Below are 23,972 nucleotides of genomic sequence, written 5' to 3' on the forward strand. Positions count from 1 at the left end.
TGTGCCAACGTACACACACACTCTCGCACAAACACACGCCTAGTTTGGCTGTACTTTATGGAGGCCCGCACTGCGCCCCATCTGCACAACACTTCTCATAGACTGTGAGAGTGCTGCCAAATCGAGCTCGGTGGGACAACAGCGGCCCCTCCTCCTAATGACCTTCACCTGTACTTGCTATCATCTTGCACAAACACAAACTGGGTGGTGGAGTACAGTAATGCACAAACAAACACATTTTAGGAGGTTCGTTTTTTTAACTCTTATCAGTGTATATTTTAGTTTCCTTTTGTGTCTCCTTTACATGCCCTGCAGTGCATTTATTGGCTAGAGGCCTGCGTTGGCTAATGTGCAGATGACACTGTGGTAATGCTGAGCACTGAGTAAGTGACAAATGATTACTTAGACACAGAGGATCAGTATGGATCGATGTTGAGCCGTATTGATTACATGGTGTTGTTGGCATGTGCAATAACAAAGACAGATACTGTGTGCAGAGTAAGAAGTCCACGTTTAGTCCTTTGAGAGGAAGTGTTGCTTCATCAATAAGGTTTAGCCCGTTTCTCAACTGCACATAACCCATTTTGAATTTAATTGAAATCAAGTAAGCTTTATTTTGGCATGAATGTTTAAGTTCCGTTATTGCCAAAGCTAAATCAAACATTAAAGAATGATTCTATTTAAAGGATTAATACATTTTTAATATCTTAATCACTTACAAACATTAAGTTTAGAGCTTGTTTCTCTCAACACATTTTGTAGCTACTACTGTACACTGACTTGTCTCCCCACATAGATAAGGTTGTATTTGAGTGATGGATGATACAAGGAAGGGTCTGTGGTGTGGTTTGGGTCTGTGGTGACAAAAGCCTTCAGTGGTCTCCTCAAACAGAGAAGTTTGAGTCCTGATGTCTCGTCGAGTTGCACTTCATAACCAGATCTGATTGAGCCATCTCAAGTTGAAGTACCAAAAATCCCCAGGGTGCACTGCGGTCTTCAGAACCAGAACTTTTGAGGTCGCTTCTTTCTGGGAAGTTGGCAGCAGAGATATTTCTCTTGGCATGTGGCCTGGGTATGTGAGACTATCCATAAGTAATATATGCTTTTATTGTTTGAGAGGGCTCACTGAACATAAGCAATTAGTTAAAATGTCAATTTATGGTAAAAGCTGCTAACAGTTCTATACTAAAACTGAATATTTCCATAAAATAAATGACTTGAATGAATACGTTTTCTGATTACAAACATTTGTTAGTTGTATATTTGAATTATATAGTTTTTGATATTGTCGTGTCAGTCACACACTTGTTTGCAAAAAAAAACAAAAGTTGTAGTGGGCATCTTAAACCCAAAATTGCTGATGAAAGTGTGAAAAGACGTCTGATGCGCTCAGACTTTGTTGAAAGCGGTGACAGTATGGATTAGTCGTGCAGTAGTACAAATTTGTAGTTGTCTTCTGGTGTGCGGAGTGATACTTGGCACTCTGACAGCTGAGAAACTGTCCTTAATTTTTAGGGATGCCTGATAATATAAGCTTTAAAATGAAATACTGACATTTGTCTTAAATGAACATTTCTGCTGATATGACAGGCAAGATAAGGCTTTAATTATGCGTACCTGCTGCGAGCTGTTAACTAAGTAGTTTTCTTGTTTTGCCCAATAAATTGGTATATTTTGGTAAGCGTTGTATCTCCACATCTGCCAGTGGGCCATAACAATAAGAAAATGCATTGAATATATGTTAATTCCACTACAGGAGAAACTTGATGTGTTCTGCAATTAGGTGTAAAAATAATATGTGAATATATCAGTATCAGCATTGGCAATTGGACACTTTGATGTGGAAGTTATTGGTATATTGGATATCGACAAAAATCCAGTATCCTGCATCCCTTCTTTTTTTTGAATGACAAAGCATTTCCTAACAGTGATGCTGACAGATGCTCCCCACACTGCTACCTTCTACATGAGACCCAGGATTGTTCTGAGTCTCAGCCCAGTGAGCTCTTGTGGCATGATGCAGAACAAAATGTTTACTTCTTGAAAGAGACAGAAAGATCATGATGTCATAGTGGACTATGTATTAGTGTGATTGGCATGGACCGATACTAGCTTATGTCAAATATATTTGGTAACAGTGTATATATCAGCAATGGATAACAAGAAAACTCAGCAAAGACAAGGTTTAATTTCAGAACAGTGTTTCCATTATATGGTTTGTCCAACAGACCGCAGTGACAAGTTGGTTTTTCAACTGTTAAATGTCCCGCTCATCTGTTTTGGTGACAATTCTTAAAAAACAAATCTAATTGATCTGTATCAAGATTGTTTGTTTATCTTTTTCTATAAATCAGTTATTGTATTATTATCTGGGCTGTAAACGTGTTGTGAATTGTTGATGTTGTTCATTTTCTTTAATATACCCTAAAACGAACTCTTCAGTTTAAACTTCATGTTCTACATTTACTTCAAATTATATTTATATGTTCAGTTCAACTTCACATTCTCCGCTGATGAACGTTTTGCAGTTCTTCGCCGCCACAGATGGTGCATTTATCCTCTCCCCCTTTCATTGTGAGGCTTCCAAAGCAAACTCGAATGAAACTGCAGGCCAGAAAGTGTAACTTCCCCTTATAACTCTCCACTTGCAAGGATGAATATTACCTTTATACATCTACCACAATGTTTTGCTCTCCCCTTCCACTTTCACGCTGGCTGCTGCTAGAATCAATTTGAGGCTGGGAGACTGCGTGGAGTGGAATAGGGAAGCAGCAGGCCGCATTGTGCATGCCGCTAAGCATGAAAAATGTTTTCCGCGACTCTGCTGAAACCAACTGAATGCAGGCAACTACAGATAGACTGTGGACTATTAATCAGTTCCATGTGAAAAGATTAGACCTGCTCGTGGTGCTATTAAGTTTTTTGGTGAAGTGAATTATGGCTGTCTGAAAGAAAAAGTGGAGAGGAGATAGTAGAGAGACTACTTCCTGTATTTGCCTCTTAAGTTTTGAAAGGCGAGGCTGCCTTCGCTTCATAAAGAGATTATTTCAGAGCAGATATGTTCCCATGCTGGCACCGATGATGTCAGCCTCAGCCTTTTAGGAACTTCTGTGCGCGTGTGTTTCTAGGTGGGGGGTACACCGTGATGGCAAGGCATGTGAGGACATTGAAAGATGGTGGTCATTAAAGAGAGCAGGGATTTGGCACCCACTCTGAGGGGCAATGGTGCATACCCAACAGACGCAGTGCACCCTGGGACAAACTCCTGAGCGTCGCTACCAGCTACGCCATAAGGCCTTGTGTGTGTGTGCGTGTTCGTATTAGTGTACAGCTGTTATTCTAGTGTTCCTCTCAATAGCCCTCAGGCAGCTGTTAAACACTCTATCAGTGCAGAAGCACCCATGAGCTGCGGGAGGATGAATGTGTTGAGGAGTGAAATGGGTGAGATGTTTAAGTGGTTTTAATTATGCTGGAATAAAAAGGAGCAACATGGGTTGTACGGGGTTAAACATCCGTCGTCAGCAGTAAGTAATGAAGCAGGGATTATTTTAATTTGACATTTTTGCCCTATAACCATCAAAGTTCTGTGATCTCTTCCCCGAGTTCCTGGTAGGATATGTTAGGACTATTTGTCCATTTGACCATATTTGTCACTGTATTGGAACAATAGAAAAAAGTTGCACACCACAAATCCTGTCCTCTAGAACATCTGTCTAATTACCGAATTATGCTCAGAAAAACTCAAAAGTGTAAGGAAAAATGAATTGCAAAGAAATGCAAACCAAAAGACCGGAAATACAGTCATGCTGAAGCTGTAATCTAATTTCACGTTGCAGTTTTTTTGACACATTTTGGGATAATCTTTCTCGAAGTTTTGTTGAATGGTTTGAAATCCCACATTTCTTTGGGTTTCATTTCATTTGAGCATACCTTTGCCCACAGGGAGGATGTGCATGAGGTATTGATTTTATTTGTTTTTCTGAGAGATGTTTCAGTTTTATGCTCCATGGAGGCAAACCACCATTTTCAGCTGGACCACCATCTGAAAATTAGCGGATTAATCAATTATTGACTGAAAGAAAATTAATTGTGCAACTATTTTGATGAGTAAAATGTATAATGAAACCTTTCAGTCATTTTTCAAGCAAAAATGTCAAACATTTTCTGGTTCCAGCTTCTTAAATGTGAAGATTTGCTGCTTTTCTGTTTCTTTTATGATTAGAGCCCGACCCACTCTGAATTTTCTGGGCCACTGCCTTTACCGATATTAGGTTATAAAGGAAACTCTGACATCACTATATAAGGAGATATTCTTGTATAGAATATAAATATAAACACACATTTTTAGCAATGATCCTGCAAATGTGGCTATCAAAAACCTGTGCCCCAGATACTCATGTCATGGAGGCAGAATATTTTAAAGTTTAACAATAAACTTTACTGTCAGAATGACTTCAGTGCACTGAAACAGTAAACTTCACTGGGAATTTAATAATTATATATTACCCCAAGCATGTTTTTCTGCATTATGGTCTGGAAAAAACAACAACAAAGTTTTCATATCAGCACATATTGGACAACATATATGAAGACATTGATATATGTGTGATAGGCCAATATCGATATATAGTGGCCGGGCTCTGTTTATGATATTAAAGGAAGAGTCTTTGGGTTTTGGACTGTTGGTTGGACAAAAGAAACAATTTGAAAATGTTACTTTAGGCTCTGGGAAATTGTGATGAGCATTTTCCTGAAATATTGATTTTTTTTTTTTTACCACACTCATAACCCCCTGCTAATTTCCATTTTTGAGTTGTAAGTGAAGCTATTTACTGTTTTCAACAGTAATTTCTGATTTTTGCTCTTCTAATGATAACACATTGACAGCTGCTGTCACTGCTGTTAACACACTGAAGAATAGGAAACCGGTGTGTCACAGTGATGATAAAGAAAGACTTGTAGGATCATTATTTAGCTGTTGTTATCTGTCTAGACGTAACAGAGCGTTAATCGATCAAAAGCGAAGAGATACCAGATTTGGAACATTGTTATTAAGCCCGACAGAAGGCAGAATTCAGTTATCTTTCGTTGTAATCAATCGTCAATGGAATTACGTTGCTTAAAAGATTCAGTGCTTCTATCTGGCAATCAAAATGCTGTCTGGGTGTAGTTTTGAATACTTACCGTATGTGGTCAAGCATGTCTGTTTAACAGGTGCTTTATAACGCCTCAGATGTGGCTCGATGAAGCAGAAATGAACACCAGATTTATTTGCTTTAAAAGAAAAAAATAGAGACCAGAGTGCCACCTGTTAGCCATCCCACAATCTGGTTTGCCTCTCCAGCCTCTTCGGCCTCTGACTGTGGGTCTGACCATCTGGTAGCCGTCCAAGGCCCAGCGGCAGACCGCAATTAAACTTTTCCAAGCTCACTTCTTGCAGCCCAGTCTATTTCCTATCAGTCGCTGCCCTCTTCTTACATGATTGAGTGGTCAGTCAAAGCTGTGTGTGCGTGCACGTGTTCTCACAATCCTCCCCATTCATTCACAGCGCATTGATCTGACTTTGCGACACCTCCGCGTTCTGATCGAATTCTGTATTCAGCCCCATTGATAGATTGCATTATGGTGAATGGAGCAGCGACGAAGGTGCGGCCAGTCAGGCGAGAAGAGTTTTATCCGTGTTTAAAGATGTCTTGTTTTTATGTCTGTGTGATTAGCATTTACACTAAGTGTTTAATTTACATTTTGTCTGTGCGCGCGTGTGTGTTTGTGTGTTTTACAATCCGCGGGGAGTGTCGCTGTGCCACCAGATACGGGACTCAGACCAACATGCTTTTGAGGCAGGGAGGACAAGCGTGAAATTAATTGTTCCACTTCATCTCCGGCCAGCGCTCTTCTTTTGAGGGAACAATTTGTCGGCTGGCATACAAGGGAGGGCATGAAAGGAGGAGGGCATAGCAACGATTTGCCGTTCCTGGGAGATCCTGTGATCCAGCAGTGATTTCCTGCTTTGGATTTGGGCTGACGCTCCTGTCCCCCGCGCGAGTAACAGACTTGTGTTTCACAGAATGCAACATCAGTCAAAGTGCAATTGTTTCTCACCCTCACTTTGTGTTTTTCCCTTGTTTCTGCACATACACACACTCAGACACACAGGCAGTAGTTGGCCCGGTGAAACTGTGGCAGAACGCAGAATTAACTTCAACCACGTGATGCCTCTGGGTCCTACCTCTTACCTTTTTCTCTTCTCACCTCCTCTCTCGTCCCTTGTTTCTCCACCCCTCCCCTCCTCCTCCCAGAGCCATGTTGGCTGTAATTACAAACACAGCTTTGGGGAATAAGTGGCGCTTTTATATGGAATGATGACAATGCAAGATGTTTGTCCTTGTGAACATGTTTGAGGAGAATACATGCTCTCGCACTGTAGGCACAAGAATGTAGCCAGCATAAATTATTAAAGTACAAGCACCAGTGGGAAAATACTCCCCATTTGTGGATTTCTGTCCTGGGATTTGAATGTTGAATAATTCAGGCAGGTCATGTCTGACAACATTTTATATTAAGTAATTAAGTTGTTTGGGAGAGATTAAGTTGACATATAGATTAGGCTGCAAATGTTTTGACTGTCTCATGTCAGATAGAGCTTAGATATTATATATCTTTCTGAGAACATCATTGAATTAAAGGGCTATTTTTGATGTGCAGTTATAATAGATGTATTTAGATCGTATAATTTAAGTTTGTTTTACATTGTTTTAAAGGTGCCAGTGTGTAGGATTAAGTGTCACCTAGTGGTGAAGATGTAGATTACAATGAACTGAACGCCACTCATCTCACCCTCCCCTACGGTGGTCTAGAGAGTGTTTGATTTGTCCATTCTAGGCTATTGTAGAAACATGCCGTTGCAACATGGAGGACTCTATAGGAAGAGGACCCGCTCACTCTGTAGGTATTAAAGTCTCATCCTTCCGTAACGAAGGCACAACGATTCTTAGGCTGTGTCCGAAATCACAAACTACCCACTATATAATGGACTATATAGTGAGTTTGTCATTTTGTAGTGCTGCCGGAATGTATAGGGAGATTTATTATACCCTATATAGTTGATTCAAAGTATCCCACAATGCATCGTGAAAAGAAGTACACAACTAATGGTCACTTACCATTATATACCATCATGCATTGCGCTGGAGGATAAAAAATGACGCGAGTGGTGTCCAAACGTGTTTTTCATTTGACCGACGAGCTCACTGTATAGTCCACTAGATCGAGCTCCCTGGGTAGTGAGTGGGGAGCAGTGAATGAGTGGGTGATTTCATGCACAACCTTAGTTTCATGTGATTATACACTCATGAAAAGATTACTATGAATATTGTATTCCATTTCTGCCCCTAACTCCTACACACTGGACATTTAATGTATTTATTTACCATTGTAAAGCTGTGATTTGCAGTTACACCCTAACCTAAGTGACATATGAATAAGAAAAGCTGGTCCTTAATATTGTTATTAGTGGATGTTGAATTGAGAATCCAACCATTAATGGACGAATGAAAGAAAGAAGAGTATCGTATTGAAAAGAGTGACAGGGAGTTCCTCATGTTCCAGTTCTTTTCATACCCCTTTTTTCATTTTTTCCTAAGTCTGTTGTTGTTGATCAGTTTCTTGAAACTTTCTTGATTATAAGACATGTTTACTCATTTCAAGGGCTATCAGTACATCAGAGAGTCTGTTAAGTGGACTTAATGGTCTCTATGTCCCTGTGTTGTCCCTCTTGTCTCCTCCAGCACACACACACACACACACACAAACACACACACGCATGTACACACACACACACACACACACACACATTAAGGGGCTTCTCTTAGCCTCGTCTCTTTTGTATATCAAACCAGACTCATCCGTTTGCAGTCAGACAAGCAGGCGCACAAGCACACAAAACAAACAAGGCTGCTTTTTGTGAATGAAAACCAAATAACACAGCTTGAATGATGCAGGATACTATAGCACACAGTCTTGTAATTCAGGGTCGCACGCTCGGCTCGTTGGCGCATGCTTCTGCCTCTTGCTGCTGCGAATGTTCTGCTTGATATACTGAGCCAGAGTGACAGAAAACATCTGAGCAGCAAACAACAAAATCAAATCAATAACACTGTTTATATGTTTGCTTTTAGTTGTTTACAGCTCACATGCTTCATGATTTTATAATTAATTTGAAATCATGATTCGCTCCTTCGACTTTTAACTATGTAACCCATATATGTGCTGAAAGCAATTTGATAATTAATAAGGGAAGAATCCAAGGAGATTGTTTGTGTCTGTGCACAGATGTTGGAGTGTAAACATACATCTTTTTGCCAGTGAATGTGTGTGTCTGTGTGTGTGAGAGGGAGACAGAGAGGGAAGGAAAGGAGAGATTCAAACAGCTGTGAGATTGTGTGAGAGTGGGCTGAGGTAAAGTGGGCTCTGGTGACGCGTAAAATGAGCTGGGATTTGGGGGATTGGGGTTCAGTCTTAGTGTGAAATGAAGTTTTTCCCCTTCATTAATCACTTTATTGTCAAGCCCCAAGGAAACGAATTACATAGATACAAACACATAAAGTATTATGTCATTCAGGAGTCTACTAGCACTTGATTATGACCAGCAGAAAGACACAAAGACAAACCGTGCTTGTGTGCATCTATGTGTCATACCGACTATGGAAAAATGTTTAGTATGAGAGCTGCCCTCTTCTATATCTTTTGGATCTACTGTATTACTTTGTTTTATTTATTGAGTTTGCATACATGTGGTTGCATGTGTGTTCATGCAGGGTGACACATGCCTATTTTTCTGTGTGCTAATACGCAGCCTGGATATTGGGATTCTAGCCTCTGATCGTTGTCCCACAGTCAGAGCGCACTGTGTAGGAGAGAGATTAGCAGCATCAGCTCATTCATGTGATGCAGCACAGCAAAGGGGGGTGGCAGAGTTACCACAGACCATACAGTATGTGTCACCACTGGTTGTCTTCAACACAGCTGAAACTGCTTTTTTCAGTGGATACATGAGGTAGCATTAGCAGCCTTATCGTGCCCGGGGAGAATAAATCTGTGACTGGGCTGCGATATTGTTCATGAGCACACAAAGTTATTTTTGCTTCGGAAGGCTCCGTCTGGAACTGAACCTTGAGCTGCTGTACTCAACCCGCCTCAATTGGCTGAATAAATGTTAAAAATATAAGTTTCTGCAAAAAACAGATATTTTGAAAGTTTTACATTTCTTTATGTTGCATTTCTTAAGGTTCAATTTTCAAAGGTTGCCAAGCCAGGAACACAGTTCGAGACCTCAGGAGAATGTCCAGCCATGTTTGTTGCAACAGAAACAGGTGTTTTTAACGAGATCTCCCGTAACGGACATCTCCGTTTGACTGTATACTTTATGCAAACACAGTGAGTCCCAGCACCCTAAACTGCTGCAGATCTCTTAGTGTGGTTAATGACATTATTGCTAGCTAACTGAAAACTGATTTTTTTTTTTTTTTTTTTTTTTAAATGATCCCTCTAGTGACTGTGTTGTAATCAATTAATTCATCAGTTCCTGACTGGACCCTTTGGTTAGGTTTCTGTAAGCACTGAGCACTCAGAGAACAAAGTGCCATGAAACAGAGTTCAGCTCAGCAATTTTCTAAAGTGTCATCATGAAGCACACAAGAATATCTACAGGCTAAAAGAGAAAGAAGCATATGGAACAAGGAGGTAGTTATAAAATGTCAAAACTGGTTACAAAACAACTGGGATGAGCGAGGAAGAGAAACGGCTTGAGTCAGAAGAATAAAGGTTGAATAAAATAGGGCTATGTTCAGGGTTCAGGATGTGCTGAGAATGGAATGTAACAGAAAGAGAAAAGTCATTCACAACAAAACTGAAAGTTGAAGTTGTGGCTTAAAAATGCTTATGAACAACATATCTAAAACCAAGGCAAACTAGACAATTTCTACAAGAGGTAGGCAAGAAAATGTTTTTGTTTTTTTTGTTATTTTACATATTTGCATGAACCGACCTTTACAGTACAGCCCACGTCTTAAATATATCTGGCCTACATACGTATATCTCAACAGCTAAGCTGGCAATTAAAATATTTTTTAAATCAAAAGGAATGAGGAACAAAACAAGAGCAATGGGATGTGAAATAGATAAATAAATAAATGAATAAAGGAACAGCTCCCTTGTTGGTTGCAAAAAATTTGATCTGAAGCCCAGCCCAGATTGTAGGTAAGCAGAAGTCTCCCTGTTGAAATGAGCAGTACATGCGTGACTGGTAAATCAGGTCAGTATCCAGGTGCACAAGCCTGAGCCATTTACAAAAAATGTAACAATCCTCTGGGAAAAGTGAAAGGGAACATTATTTTGTGCTCATATCAGCAGGAGTTAGCAGCGATAGTGGACATGAGCAGGTGCTCCAGCCAGGACATGTAGAATAACTAGTACATTGCCTGTTCAAAACATGACGTTTGGCACAGATTATCTAGTAATTTAAGGAGTTTACAGATCCAGTCTTAAGCCTCCTGAACTGCTCACGGACTCATTGATATTTATGATTTAAAATATCCATTACACCAGACCACAACAACCAATGAGAGAGGAATCCCAGAGCAAGTGATGGTGCCTTCAGGCAACGGTAAATATAGATATTTGACCTTAAATGGGTTTTTTAAACAGCCACAATATTTCTGATTCTGCAGTAGCAGCAACCCTGGAGCTGGAAGGGTGTTTCTCTGTCTGGCTCAAGGACACTTCAGCAGAGTCCTTATTAACCCAGGAGCATGAATCTGACTCCTCTGATTGTCGTCTTCTTCACTGCACCACTATCCTGCTGTTAAACTTGCCATTGAAGCCTGCTGTAGAAACTTTCCTCTGCCTCTCCTGGGAAATGGTAGTTCTGGATGTGTGTCAGTTGGCTTTCCTGTGAAGATGATGTGATGTGAAGAGGATAGCTTCAGGCTAATTAGGCCTGGTCTGCCCTGGTCTGCGCTGGTCAGCCTGAATGCACACAGCGCTGCAGACAGCCTGTGGTCAGCTGGACCCTCTCAGCCTCTCACTGACCACACAAACCTGATCGCAAACACATAAACACTTCGGTTCAGGCTGGAGGCACTCGGTGCTTTCCTTATGCCTCTGTGAAGTGTTTAATATGTGTCAGTTCTGGGCTAGTTTAGTAGAGCTGTGGCCAAAAATATACTGGTTTCAATAGAAAAGAGAGAACAATTCTTAGCTATGACTGCGTCCATGAAGTCAGCCCATTCATTTTTATAATTAGCAAAGGAAGTGGGTGCAGTAGAGAAGGAGGGAGATGAAAGAGAACGGGAGACACACAAAGTAGAGGGAAGAAGCCCTAGTGAGCCAGCAAAGGGAGAGAGGACAAAGAGAAAATTGGTGAAGAAACCAGTCAAGCCAGTTCAGGTTTGAGGTGCTGCTGACCTGTCAGCTTTAACAGCCCACAACCAGCAGCAGCCAGGAACCAGGATTGGCCTAAAAGATGGATGTTCTGTCGCTCTGACATGCTGCAGTTGTCTGTCAGGCAGAGGGATTATCGCTCTGATTTTCGTACGGTTACGGTCGCTGTGATTTGGCTTCTGAGTCATCAGCCAGTCACTTTGATTGGCCACAGAAGATGTTACTTGAGGCTGCAATTAATTAGCAGTGCGGTTGGGTGAGGGCTAAAGGTTTGTTTTAGGAAATGTCAAACTTGTGGTTGCGGTGGTTGGTGCGCAGCAGTTATGAAGAAGCATTTCTTTCTTTCTTTCTTTCTTTCTTTCTTTCTTTCTTTCTTTCTTTCTTTCTTTCTTTCTTTCTTTCTTTTCTTTCTTTTTCTTTCTTTTCTTTTCTTTTCTTTTCTTTCCCTCCTTGTGTCTGATGCAATCTTGCAAACCAAATGCGAGACAGAAGCACTTTTGGATGGCTGCACCGGGGCTTTTGAAGACAATTTTGATACTCCAAACTGTTTTGCCATGACATGCAAATGAATTTGGCAGCGAAGGCGCCACTTCGGCAGCATTTCAAAGACGCACAGACGGTTCAGTGTTATGGCTGTGAACAGGGTGTTGATGCTATGATATGGAGATAAAGATGAAACAGTGAGTGTTTCCCTTCATGAGCCTGATTTTATTCAACCTTCCCTGGCTTTTTATTGTCAGTTCCTGCTTCTCCTTGTCTTTAAATCTCTCTCCTGCCTCGCCTTCGCCTGGTGGAAGAACTTTTACACTCTCCCCTCCTCCCAGATTCCATTATACTATAAGTCAGACATTCATCTTCTCGAAAAGTACCTTGATGAATCAGACCCTCTTTCCTCTAATCACTATAATTGCTTAATCTCTCCTACCTTTGCTCTTATTTTAATTCTTTCCCAAGCACATTCCTCTTACACGATGGTTCTGACATCACAGGGATGTCGTACCTTCAGGCTCACTGGCCCTTGCACTTCTTATAATTGGTTGCTTGTAAGGATGAATGTAGTAATTAATGGATTTGACCTTAACCTATTGTCTTGTATAGTGTAAGTCATTCTGCTTACTATTTATGTCATAAAATATTAAAGTCAATGTGAATTTTGAACCTACTTCCCTCTGCTAGTGCCCAGCTGCAGCTCTACAAACACAGATAGCATTTCACACACCCCTCTAACCTCCCACTTCAACATTATCTCTACTTGCTCTTTCTTGTCATCAATCATTCCATTTCTCTAGTTTCTGCCTTCACTTTTCACCCTTCACATCCCTCCACCCTCCCTCTCTTTCTTTCTTTCTTTCTTTCTTTCTTTCTTTCTTTCTTTCTTTCTTTCTTTCTTTCTTCCTTCCTTCCTTCCTTCCTTCCTTCCTTCTTTCCTTCCTTCCTCTACCTGTCTTTGCATCTCTTGAATCCCTTTGCGCCCACACAGTGTTTGCTCTCGCTATCACACTCTCTCTATCTCGCTCATTCTCTCTTTTTTCTTCCTGTTATCTCTGGTTCCCCTTTCTCATATGTTTTTCTGTCTGGCTGTGGCTTTCTCTTGGGCTGAGGAGTGGAGAAAGCAATGCACTCATAATTCTAACAAGATAACAATCATTGATCAAACCCAGTGTCCCCTCTGAGTGTCCGTTTCTGTGCTTGATTGCTTGCACTTCCATTGCACAATAAACTGACTTGTCTTAGTTCACTAAGGGGACTGAACATTTTTGCAAAGCCTCTCTTCACTTGCTACCTTCAGCTACAACCACAGAGCCCACCCCCTTATAAAAAGTTCTTGGTATGAAGCAGAAAAATATCGCTCTCTGTTCAGCGATGTCCTGCAGTTTTACAGATGACTGCCTAAATCCAAAAGCTGCTTGCTGCCTGAGTGTCTGATGCTGTCCCCATTCCTCCTCCCACCGTGATCTCTCTCCCCTTCGCCCTGCTCCTGGTGTGTGTTGTTGCACAGGAGCAGCTGAGAGCATGCGTCTTAGCAGGTTGGCATAACATTAGAGGGGGCATGCTATTTGATATGGCGGTAATCTTCCGTTAAATCCCCCAAGAGTGAAACACAGCCGCCTTCAGCTTTGCACACATTTAAAAAATGGTTTTCTTATTTTTTCCATTTTTTTTCTGTACAAGTATACCCCCTGCTTACATCAGCTCTGCATATATAGTGTATGTGTGTGTGTGTGTGGCATGTATGGGTGTGGAATTAGCAGGACTTAATGTCACTGTCCCCGGCTAAGGCCCAGTTAAGTTAAGAACCCCGGTATTGGTTTGGAGCAGAATAATGTGATTTAGTGGAGTGCAGATACTGAGGACATTGGTGTGTCATCGATGCTTAATGTGTGGTTGGTAAAATCTGAAGGTGGTTGATAATTCTCTTGGCTGAGCTGATTGGTTTCCGTTTATATATAGATTAATTTGGGGAAGCAACTCCTACTGAGCTGTAGTCCACTGCTGAACCACTGATGCTGCATTCTTGGTATTATAGATGATGGTTGTATACTGTTATTATATTTTTCTATGTTGTAATTTTACCACTGCTGCATCTCTTAACCCTGATTGAATGTCTGCTCATTGATTGATTTTCTTTTATTTTCATGTCATGCACGCAAATGCCAAACCCTCATCGGTTAAAAAGACAACAGAAGCACAGTTGTAGCGTTCAAACATTTAATATCATTACAAAATTACTATTTTGCAGCTCGGTCTTAAATAAAATATTCTGCTAAAATATTCAGCAAAACAACACCTCATCCTTAATCTCACCTGGGTCACGCAACAAATAGAGTCTGTCCTCCTCTGGAGTGTGATTAAACCTGCCGGCCTCTTGGGCTAATGGTGGTGTTCCTTGGAGGTTCCCATCCATTCGCTCAGGTTTTTTTCCCTTGTTAAACTCTTATTTTATGTTTTTTCTATCAAAGATCTACTGTAAGAATAGATTGTGTCATACACTGTAAATTTGTGATTTTACATATTTAAAAAAACTAGGCTATATTGCATACTCACCTCCAAAATATACCTACAAACATATTAGAGCCTGACCAATATATGGGTCGATTTTGTTTGTCCAGTTTGGTCTATCACAGATATATTGCCTTAAGCGTATATTTTGACTGATTTGTACCATTATGAAAACTTTTTGACAGAACATTAAACAAAAAAACATGCTTTGGGTAATTTATATTTATTAAATTCCCAGCAAAGTTTACTGTTTTTGTTCATGGATATAATTTTGTCCAATAAAGCTTATTGCTTAACTGTAAAATATCCTGCCTTTGTTACATATCTTAATCACAAGTGCCTGATGACCACAATTGAGGGATCTTTGCAGGAATGTCTCTGTGTGGGTGCATATATATACTGAATATATATTAGACTGTGATGTCATTATTTTATTTCATAACTGATAAGTATGTATATTTTTACCACTTAACCTTATGACTCCAAGCTGTGCATATACAAGATTATCACATTTTCCCCATCATCTTACTTTTCCTGACATGTGAGAAAAACTATACTTAGTAAAATTACTGTAGATACGATTCTGAACATTTACATGAGCTCACACTGGGACATGCATGCTATTAAGTGTAAAATGTATTGCAAAGGAAAGGATTTTTCAGGTTCACTTTATTGGAATGAAAACACATCCTTTAGTGATTTAACTGGTGTGGTAACTGTGACCTGATAACATGAATGTGTGGTTTTCCTCCAGAAATACAAGGAGTTTGAGCGGGCGGTGCGGGTGGAGGAGATCGATGGGCTGCGGCTGGTGAAGAGGCTAGCAGAGGACATGGAGGAGATGTTTGACAAGAAAGCCCAGGCAATGAAGGTACTTGTTTTCTACTTGAATCTCTAATCTCTTGAACCTTTTAAATTAAAATACTAAACAACTCATATAAAAGCACTACAAAATGAGATGTATGTTATGTACTGTTGCACTGTTGTACATGACAAATAATGACTATGTAATTACAAAGAATGAGTCATTTTCAGTTGCATCGGTAGATCTATCACTAAAGCTGAAAGTGCTGGTCTGAGGTCCGTGAAATCACTTGGTGGAGTAGTTATTTCTGACCACTGTGCTGACCCCATTGGATGTCTGAAGAGGTGCTGTCATGTCACATTGCCACAGTGTGACGAGACACATCTTGGGTTTGCCGTGTGTGTGTGAGAGAGATATGTGAGAGACTGGCGGCTGTGGGTGAGGTGACAGACAGAGAGAGGCTGTGATCCACCAATCAGTGTCTGTGTCACTTTATTGATCTGCTCAGGTCAGACATCAGCATCTACTGTAAGAGGCCACTTAAGGACAACGCTCTATAAACTGAAAATCAAAATCATATTAAAAATCATAATATAGAATCATATTAATTAGGCTAATATCTAGGTTAGAGTGTGTCTCCATCATCTCATTTGTAAATTGACCTGCAATAACATGAAATGTTTTTTAAATCCATTAAGAGAGCAGAGTCCAACAGAGTCTGTTTATACCACCAATACACCAACCAAGACACATTCATCTCAGAGAGAATAAGAACAGGTGCCACTGTGACACAGGCAGTTAGCTCATTAATCCCTGGCAAAGCTCAGAACTCCTAGAACATCATTGATACCGACCTCAGCCACAGTCGGTTCACTGCTGCCGTCTGGCAAAAGATACAGAAGTACCTGCTGCCGTTCCAACGGACAACAAAATAGTTGTGTAACATAAAGGGACTACAAGTTGCATTTCATTTTACAACCCTGTGTTGTAGAATGACAAATAAATTAACTTTGAACTCTAAAGTTGATTCTTATTAGAGCCCAACCGATATATTGGTTAGCCAGTATTATTGGCTGATACTGACCATCACATATATATCGCTATCGGCGTCGATATGGACCGATATAATTCTTTTTTAAAAAAGATTATAATGCAGAAAAACATGCATCCGTATTTTATAATTATTATATTCCCAGTTAAATGTTAAACCACATTTGAGAGATCAGTGCAAAAAATGTTTTCCTCCCTAATAATGGTTATCGGTAAAAATCGAGTATTGGTCGGCCTCTAATTTTTATGCCTTTGGTAAAGCAAGAGCATGATGATGAGTTTGCCTGTGCAAGTTTGTCCACTTAAATGTCTGTTTCAATAGCAGGACAACAGAACACTGACAACTAACGTGAAACGTCACCGACATAATATCACTCAGCCAGCCTTAACCATCAAGGTTCACCATATTATGTAGTTCTAGTTAAGATTGCAGGTAATCCACAAAATAAATCTCCACAAAAATAAATCTAGCTACAGTACATAACATTGAACAACTCCATGATGTTTAAAAGTCTTATCATGGCGCAGATTAACCCGTTTCTGCTGCCCTCCCTGGGTGTCTAATAAAGAATTATTATTTCTAGTTTTTGTGCAAATTTATACCATGTACAGAGGGTTAATCCAACCATGTGAAATAGTGTCTAATAGCATACAAAGATCTCCTATTTGGTTTCTAATTAGAGTATCATTTGGTAATAAGGTCACAGTGTAGTATTTGGTCTCTGATCTGATCTGGATCTGAACGCTTCATTCATCACTGCTGTCAGTACAGTATGAACACACTTGTTCATATCTGCGTGCGAGCTAAATGTCTTTTAATAGTATACCTGTGTGTGTGTGTGTGCGCGTGTGTGTGTTTGTCAGTGTTGTAACAGGCGCAGTTCAGGATGTGTCCACGGTGCACTGCCTCTCTGGCAGCAGCTCTAGCTCCAGGTGATAGATCCTATCAGGACAACATGGTGCTGTTAACAGAAATTGGATTTCTCTCTGAGAGTCTGGTCCAAGGATACGAGCTGAAAGGAAAGCGAGGGAGGGAGAGAGAGGGGGCCACAGAGAGTGACACACCATTTCCATGCTTTAGCTGTGCTTCAGCCTGTGTCATTATACTTATGTATGATACCTGCGCCTGCTCGGGTTGCATGACCGTGCCTGTTTGACAGAGTTACCTCCGCTTTGGAAGCATCTCCACCTGTCCACATGCACAACAGTCTTCACCGAGCGCATAGGGAATATGATGTATTTCATGCTGACATGAGTCATCTGACATTTAAAAAATATGCCTCCTAGGCTTATACAGTGATTGCTGGCATGGAAGCAAGGTTCTAATTGAATATTGCTGAATGTTGTGTTATTAACTCCTGTAATAGAAAATTAAGGACTTAATCAGTTTTCTAATAATTATGAACATTGTTTTTGGATTCAATCACTGCTACACCCTTTCCAAACCAGTGTTAAATGTGTTCAACGAACATAACTATTTTTTTTATCTGAGAGAAACATGTCTTGTCAGCCCATTTCAACTGTCTGATAAACCTGCATGTTGACAAGCTTTGCGGTTTGTTATATTTAATCTTGTGACATAGTTGTCTGTGTGTGCCACCTCCACGAGAGTGAGCTAAACCCCTGGAGATTCTCTAAAACCGTCTGCCAGGATGCTGGATGCCTGATAATTGTACATCTCAGGGGGGTTGTGTGCGCCACTGTGCTTTCATACGTGTGTTGAATCAAAGTTATGGGGGTTGATGAGAAGATTAGAGGTAATATTGGTCACAGGCAGGATGGAATTGCGCTACTGAAACGACAGATGAAAGTCATGGGAGGAACAGAAGGAAAAAAGGCATCAAAAATTAAATAAACTGGAGGAGCGACAAAAAAGGCCCCGCGCTAACATCCATGGAGAATTTAACTCTCGTCAGCTGCCGTCATGATTCCACTTCACCTCCGCCTTCCTCATTTTGGCCGCTGCCAGTCGTCCCTGTGATGAATTGTTAGTCACGAACACACAATGGAAGTGTACGCGAGTCCTTTTCCCTCTTCTTCTCCATCTTTCTCCAATTTCTCTCCGCTTTTATTACCAAAACTCTCATCTGTCTGGCCCTAGTGTCTGCCCTTAAGCATCCCCTCGCTCCTTTGTCTGTCTCTGCCCTCTCTACTCCGCCTCTTCCCATCTCTCTGCTTTTTGCTAAAGTATATGTGGCGCTTCAGCGATTCAATTTCCGTGCAGGCGCTCTCCCCTGTCCGTCAACGTGGTTTTATCTAACCGTCTCCGCGTCGATTCCCCCCTCTTTATCGCTCGCAACCACCTGCTAAGAGACAGCAGCCTCTGCTGCTTTGAACGGGTTCACCTGTAAATATGTGTGTATGCCAGTTGATGTCATTCTTTTTAAGTGCATACAGGTCAGAGAAGGTTTATGTTTTCATTCTGCGTGTTAAGAATGATGGCTTTGATTTGGAGAGAGGATGATGATATGGTAGGGGAAGCTTAATTCATGGTATTTAAGCTTCCTGCAGGTTTTGGGTGTGGTACTGTGTGTGTGGAAGAGAGCGTGGCAGAGCATGTGTATGTGTGTGTAATTGCATTTAAAATGGTTGTTTGATTGTGTTTATGTTTCTGTCCTCTCTCCCTTATCATCTCTGCATTGTTGTGGCGAGCACAGCCTCCTCTCTGTCTGACAGAAAATAAAACTTTCTGTCTCTTTTTAGTCGCTTCAGCCAATTTAATTGCAACTCCGCTATTAAAGATAAGATTAAAGGCCAATCAGACGGTGTTTGAAAGTAAACATGGGCTTGTGTCCTTGTTTGTAGCCTGCGTGCGTGTGTGTCTGTACTGTAAATCCATAGCGACGTGTGTGTATTTGTGTGTTTATTCCTGGGCTCAGCAAGCATATTAGCTGAGCCATTGTTACTTTTTAATTGCTATTACCTCCATCAGTTCCTGAGTTGGTGGGATATTATCATCGTCTGGCAGACAGCAGCTCCTCTCCTCTCTTGTTCTCTACTCTTTCTATCTCTTGTGAAAAACTTGTCTGCTGGCTGGAAATGGAGGCGACAGCAGGCCGTTAAAGAAACAGTGAACATGTTGTTATCAAAGTTGAAAGGCGTGGAGCTATTGTAATGCCCTCTTTGAAGTCAAGCACGGCTGTGTTTCATGTGACAAATGCACTTCAAAGCAGAGTGGATGCCTTGCTGCTAGGGCTGTTTCTCCTGTAATGGCATTCGGGCGCCGCATGCTCTGTACCTGCTGATATCATTTACCTGTGGCAGCTACGCCTCTGTAGTCCTCAACATGATTACCAGTGTAGCGCAGGGGAAGTCTGCATGGGTGTATGTTAAAAATAAAAGGCACACACAGGACTTTAAATGAAATTTCTCTGCCAGCAAAAAACCTCCTATGAACTTTAATTTTGGTTTGCTGACATGCACAGGGAATTTTAAACACAGTTTTAGCATTTGAACAATGTGGCACAACTCGTCCTCTGCAGGAGAAGATTTCAATTAAGATGAACATTTGAAAAGAAATTCTTGTTTATGAAGACTTGGGTCTTATTTTCATACTTTTCGACTGTCATTTCTGTCGGTAGTGGTAACATTGCATCTTTAATTGCCAAGCACATGACAGCGCTGCTGGAAAGAAGTCTGAAAGAGCAGAAAATCAAACAATCAAACCTCAAGGTTGGCCAAACTTGGAGCCGGTCGAAGAATAATTTGGAGAACACGAAGACGAATGATAAAAACGGTTCTTTTTGCAGCCAACATCCGTCACAGTTTAAAGACTAACTTCTCGTTTCAAATTTGGTCGACCGTACTTGCGACCGTTTTAGTGCTCAAACACACAATTTTCTTCAACCATTACAGAGTGTTCACTTTTGATTTCGCTTCCAATAAAAGAGCTTTAGAAATTCTGGCCTCAGCTATAAAAATAAGACCCAGGTTGAAGTACACCACAAATGTCCTGTAATGTCACATGAAAGCCAAGTTGCCATGTAGCACGAACTTTATACGACGTTCCAGCAGATCAGTAAAAGAGAAGAAATGGATTGATGTGCGTTTCCATATTGTTTTTCATGCCGCTAATTCTATAGCTGGGTGCCATTAAACCATCATGAATGAGGTCCAGTACTAAACTGTTAATAAGAAGTTTCTTTTTAACTTCAATGTATCACTATGAAGTAAATGTTGATTGCACAGTGCAATGGCTATAGGACACCTTCTCACAGGGTAAATGCAGTCAGACCGGCAGCCTGGCACTGTTCCTATCTGCTTTCACACCTCCATCATAGACTATTTTCTGTATAAATAAGGTTACGTTTTGTCTTGTGTTGTTGGTATTTGCTTCTCTAAGGAAAATGGAAAATGTTTCAGTTTTATTTGTGAAAGCACAAATAAAACCATAAAATCAATAATACCACTTGGAAATGCTAGTGGGGGAAAGTTTGTTCCTCCTTAACCTGAACATTGGTTCATGCCAATATTTTCATAGCCTAAAGTGTGATTGATTGATCGGTTGACTGATTATAGCATATTCTTTTTTTATTCTCACACCAAATTTCCACCTCTGCCATGCATAAAAAAAACTTCTCTTTTGCAATATTTCCACTTTTTTATTTTTGAATTTCTGGTGCATTCACTCAACGTTTTCATACGCACATTAAAAATATGCATAAAACAGGTGGATAGAAACACACTTTTTTTATGGTGTGTACTTCTGTTCGGGATTATTATGGTGTGGTCCAGGCGGCAGTCTTGTCCTGCCCTTTCCTCCTGTCTGCCCTCCTCGCTGACATACCACGCTGTCACGCTGAGCTCACAGCACTGCTCCTCATTTCCCTCATTATATTAGCTGTCCTCAGTCTCAGATCATTGCCACGTCTGTGTGTGTCTGTCTGTGTGTGTATGTCTGTTAAGAGTGATGGCTACTAATGACAGGCAGAGGAGCCAGTCAGTGGATGTCAGGACAGCGGCAGTCTCTTCCTCCTTCTCCTTCTCTCTGGTTGTTTTTCTGTCACCAAGAAATCACAGAGATGGAATTGTTTTCTAGAATGATGAAATTGGGATGTGGACAGGAAGGAAGGGAAAGGTAAATGTCAGGGAAAAAAGTTGGCAAGTAGTATGACATGAAAGTGAAGTAAGTTTGAAGATAGAGACAATATGAGACAGAGGAGAGAGGGATGACAAGGCTGCAAGCACTCCATATCCTCTTCATATTCCCTTTCAGTCAGCAGAACCGCTGAGAACCTGTCAAGTATTGATTATTGGGACTTGACGTCTCAGAACTCCCCTCCCTCTCTCTTTCACATTCCCTTTGAATCTCTCCAGCATGCTCTGACTGCTTGGCTTGTGCCCAATCTAAATGTGCAAAATAGAGGAAGCAAAGTGTCACAGAGCACTTTTCCATTTTGTTGATGCTGCAACTCTCCCCTTGTTGGTTTGACAATATTAATTGCTGTCCCCAGTGCTATTGATGGGCTGACCCGAGCCAATCACGCTCAGCCCTGCTCAGGCCTCGATGGATCAGGCCTCTGGCAGGGCCGGGACCCTTAGGACCTGCTCTGATCCAGTAGGGCGAGGCTTAGTTAGCATTTATTCTCACAAAGGAGGAACAGAAGCCAAGTTATTTCAAGTGCATTAGCTTATGCATGTACACTTTATTTGTGTAAGGTCACACATGTCAAAGCTACTGTCTTCACCTGCAGACAGAGCTGATAAATGCTGCTGATCTAAGTAGCAACTCTGCTACTTCGAGGCCGATATGTTCAGATGTCCACCACAAATTATAACTCCAGAGGATGATTATGGAGAAAGAGAAAGGGAAAGGAAGAAAAGTTTAAACCCAAAGTACAAATGCATGCTGAACCAACAGCACACAGCACCTCTGGGAATGTTTTTTTATGTGAGTCTACTTAGAACTGGAGTTGACTGCGGTCTTGTTCTCGGCTACCTCGGGAGAACATTCAGATTCAGGCCACTGCCCTCCCCTCCCCTCGGTGGAGGGAATGTGCCGAGGCAAGGCTTAATGTACTGCTTCAAAAAATGTCCAGGACTTCCGCTACCAGTCAATAATGTATGTGACCCCCCATACACCCCTCCTCTGCCTCTCTGGCAGCGGCTGTGAGCGTAGCTCAGCTCTGTATGACAGCTTTCTCTAACTTTCACGGCTTTAGTGTTACATTTATAATGGATAGGCATTTGTTAAGGTCAGTGGCTTCAACCGTCTGGAAAGCTACCACACGGCACAAGAACAATAAGCCAATCAAGTTGACAGCTAAATGAGGGGGATCGTTTATGAACTTTTGAAAGTGTAAACAAGCGGAGTCCTTTGTCAGGCAAATCATAATCACAGGATGTCAGATAATGAAAGGGGGTAGATGAGAGCAAATGTCAGGGAAATAGACCGGGAGGGAGGAAAGGGGCGGATTGAAAAATGATGAAATAGGAACGGAAATTGTGTTTAATTGAGGGGGATGAGATTGCTTCAACTTGAACAAGGAAACTGGGGGAACATTTGGAAAGTAGGATTTGGTTCAGGCTCAAAAAAGTTACTTCTAAACCGGTCAGAACCAAAGAGAAGGACATTTTTAATAGGGACTGACATGAATCTAACAAAATGCAAAACCTGATCCTAATTTCTTCTTCATAGGTATCATATTCTGTGATGCTATGCATCACCTCAGCCAACCTGACAGCTTCAAAGCATCACTGAAAGCACCCACAAAGCAACAGAGGGGAGATGTGAGCTTGTCAACACAACACATTGCTTCCTGTGGTTAGTTTTAGGCCAAAAACAAAACGACAAATAAAAAGAGCCTGTGGGAGTTAAGAGAAAATGGAGTCTGACCCCAAGCGGACCAGACTGGTCCGGCTTAATCAGGTTTGTGCTGAGAAACAAAGCTCTGCAGTGTAGACAGAAACCAGCAGAAACACATCAGGGATCTGTAATCAGGTAGAAATGCCAGACTCTTCTTCCAGCGCTAACAAATCTAATCCAGTCACCACGGCAAGTCTTGTTAGCCCCGTGTGTTCGGCTTTTACCCTGTCAGCTCCAGTGAAGGCTTGTGAATGCGGATGTTTGTGTATGAGCGTGTGTGTGTGCGTGTGTTTGGGGAGACAACAGGGCCTGCCTCTCTGACTGTGTCAGTTTAATTATTGCTGTCATCTCGTACCAAGCCCGAGCCGCGGCAGAATGATTTGAGAAAAAAGGAAAAGTCATTTCCTCCCTCTTTTTAAACTGCATCATACACTTTGGCAGGACCACCTATTGACAAAAAGACATGACAGGCTCATTTGAATATATGCGAGAAAGACACACAAACACAGGCAGACAGATTCGCCCACAGCAACACAACATACACAGAAAGACAAACACACCACCTGGAGTGTTCATCCTGGTGATGTGCTGGAATTGAAATTCACAGGAGTGAGTAGTACCTACTTATCTCTGATCTGTTTTTCCAATTGAAAAAGTCCCTGCTACTATGCAAGTTATTTTTGACGGAGAGCTTTAACTCACATCTTCCTTCATGGTTAGTTACACTACATGAATGATATGCCAGAATAGATTGTCTGCAGGTGGAATCAAGTGGTTAAATATTCAGCAGTGCAGTAGAGATTAAATTACCATTGGTCATGTACGATGATGACATTTTGTGTAATTTTTACATTTTTTTCATTAAAGGCAATC

At 41.2% G+C, this 23,972-nt stretch overlaps 1 protein-coding gene across 1 annotated transcript in view; it reads left to right on the forward strand.

The window, feature by feature from the left end:
• Nucleotides 1-23,972, forward strand: part of cacna2d3a (calcium channel, voltage-dependent, alpha 2/delta subunit 3a) — a 120,521-nt gene that overhangs the window by 8,397 nt on the left and 88,152 nt on the right. Inside the window, exon 3 of the mRNA XM_073470501.1 lies at nt 15,194-15,310. Within this exon, the coding sequence (XP_073326602.1) occupies nt 15,194-15,310 (117 nt within the window). The remainder of the gene's footprint in view (nt 1-15,193; nt 15,311-23,972) is intronic.

This window comes from Pagrus major, chromosome 7 (genome assembly GCF_040436345.1).
Source record: "Pagrus major chromosome 7, Pma_NU_1.0".
In the NCBI taxonomy this organism is placed as follows: Eukaryota; Metazoa; Chordata; class Actinopteri; order Spariformes; family Sparidae; genus Pagrus; species Pagrus major.